General features: G+C 42.0%; 1 protein-coding gene across 1 annotated transcript; it reads left to right on the forward strand.

Annotated features, from left to right (window-relative positions):
- The first annotated feature begins 293 nt into the window (after nucleotides 1-293).
- Nucleotides 294-1000, forward strand: LOC131550749 (proline-, glutamic acid- and leucine-rich protein 1-like). The gene is made up of 4 exons (XM_058793127.1): nucleotides 294-440; nucleotides 557-583; nucleotides 682-840; nucleotides 947-1000. The coding sequence occupies exons 1-4, from the start codon at nucleotides 390-392 to the stop codon at nucleotides 998-1000; spliced, it is 291 nt and encodes a 96-aa protein (XP_058649110.1). The 5' UTR covers nucleotides 294-389.
- Nucleotides 1001-1748: the final 748 nt, after the last annotated feature.

The raw sequence follows: 1748 nt of genomic DNA on the forward strand, positions 1-1748 counted from the left end.
CAACCTATTCGTCCCCCTTACCGCCTATATGACCGCATACAGCCTAAGTGGTCACCTGCAATCTAAGTTACACCCCTGGCCCCGCCCACCGACCACGGACAGCCTATTCGTCTCCCTTACCGCCTATATGACCGCATACAGCCTAAGTGCCCACCTGCAATCTAAGTGACACCCCTGGCCCCGCCCACCGACCACGGACAGCCTATTCGTCCCCCTTACCGCCTATATGACCGCATACAGCCTACGTGCCCACCTGCAATCTAAGTGACACCCCAGGCCCCGCCCACCTTGGCTTTTAGAGAGATATCAAGCTGAAAACTTCGTTCCTGTGCTTGTCTGGACATGCCCTCCTCGTGGTGTGATATTCACTGAGTCATCCACTACCTAAAATGAGCAGCAGTGTGGACAGTGGTGTGGAGGCCCATGGTGGCAGCAGTATTGTAAGTAATGAATTATTATTATTATTATTATTATTAGAAATTCAATAAAATTCTTCATAATGTAAAGATAGTAATTCAATTTTCATAATTTATTTTTTTATGTTGTTTTTCCATAGGCCACTATGGAGATAATAAGCCGTACAGTAAGTTTATACTTGTCTTTAAGCTATGCATACATTTTTAGACTGTGATAATTAAATTATGTTAAGTTGGACAGCTGTTGTGTTATGCTGTTTTGTAGGATACAGACTCAGCCTCATCAGGAGAGGATGGACCTCCAAATGTTCCTCCTTCTCCTCCTCCTCTGCTTCCCCCAGTAGCTCCACCTTCACCTCCACCACCACCGCCGCTGCCCTCCCCGGAACATCATCCTGCTCCACGGGAAGAGCATGAAGAAGATGTAATGTATAGGTTTATTGTGCCCTCTATAACTCTATGTAGTGTATTTGTGAACATTTAGTTCATTTTTTAATGTTTAATTTTTAATTTTTTGTCCCTCTCTGCAGTATTTCGCAGATGACGAGGAGGAGGAGGAGGAGGAGGAGCAAGAACGGGAGTGATTTTTAAAAAAATAAATACTTCTAAATAAATAAGTTTTCAATTATTTATTATGGTCTTCTCACACCTTGTGTTTCTTCTGCATGGATCTTTGTAGGTCCAGTCAAATAAGTTACAGGTGTCACCTGCTGATGTTGAATTTTGGAGTTGGATTTTGGTGAATTTCACCACATATGGTGCATGACCACCCGTAACTTATTCGACGGGGCCACCACAGGCTTTCCGTGGACAATGCATTAATAGGTCATAATTTAAGTTTTTAATCATTTTATTATGCAAAAAGTACAGTGCTACACTCAGGAAACACCGTCTGACAAGTTAATGTACATTACAACTCATCAATATTCATATTTACCCTGAAAAAGGTCTGTCCAAGGAAAGCCTTTGTAGGCCACGTCAAATAAGTTAATTAATAAGTCATATTTCATAAATACAATGATTTTATTCAGTAATACCTGCAGTACAGTGCTCATGAACCACTGTCCAGCAGTTTCATATACATCGGAGCTCATAAACTGGCTTAATTTGCATAAAAATGCACTGTCCATGGAAATCCTGTGGAGGCCTCGTCAAATAAGTTACAGCTGTCACTTGACCACCCGTAACTTATTTGACGGGACCTACACAGGCTTCCCGTGTACAATGCATTGATAAGTCAATTCATAAATACAATGATTTTATTCAGTAATACCTGCAGTACAGTGCTCAGGAACCACCGTCCAGCAGTTTCATGTACATCGGAGCTCATAA

Source organism: Onychostoma macrolepis, chromosome 12 (genome assembly GCF_012432095.1).
Source record: "Onychostoma macrolepis isolate SWU-2019 chromosome 12, ASM1243209v1, whole genome shotgun sequence".
NCBI lineage: Eukaryota > Metazoa > Chordata > Actinopteri > Cypriniformes > Cyprinidae > Onychostoma > Onychostoma macrolepis.

Excerpts from the sequence above, each read along its gene's own strand:
- LOC131550749 (XM_058793127.1), top strand. The coding sequence starts at position 390 with ATGAGCAGCAGTGTGGACAGTGGTGTGGAGGCCCATGGTGGCAGCAGT. Across the intron at positions 584-681 it reads TGGAGATAATAAGCCGTACA|GATACAGACTCAGCCTCATC; the intron begins GTAAGTTTATAC and ends GCTGTTTTGTAG. Across the intron at positions 841-946 it reads GGGAAGAGCATGAAGAAGAT|TATTTCGCAGATGACGAGGA; the intron begins GTAATGTATAGG and ends CCCTCTCTGCAG.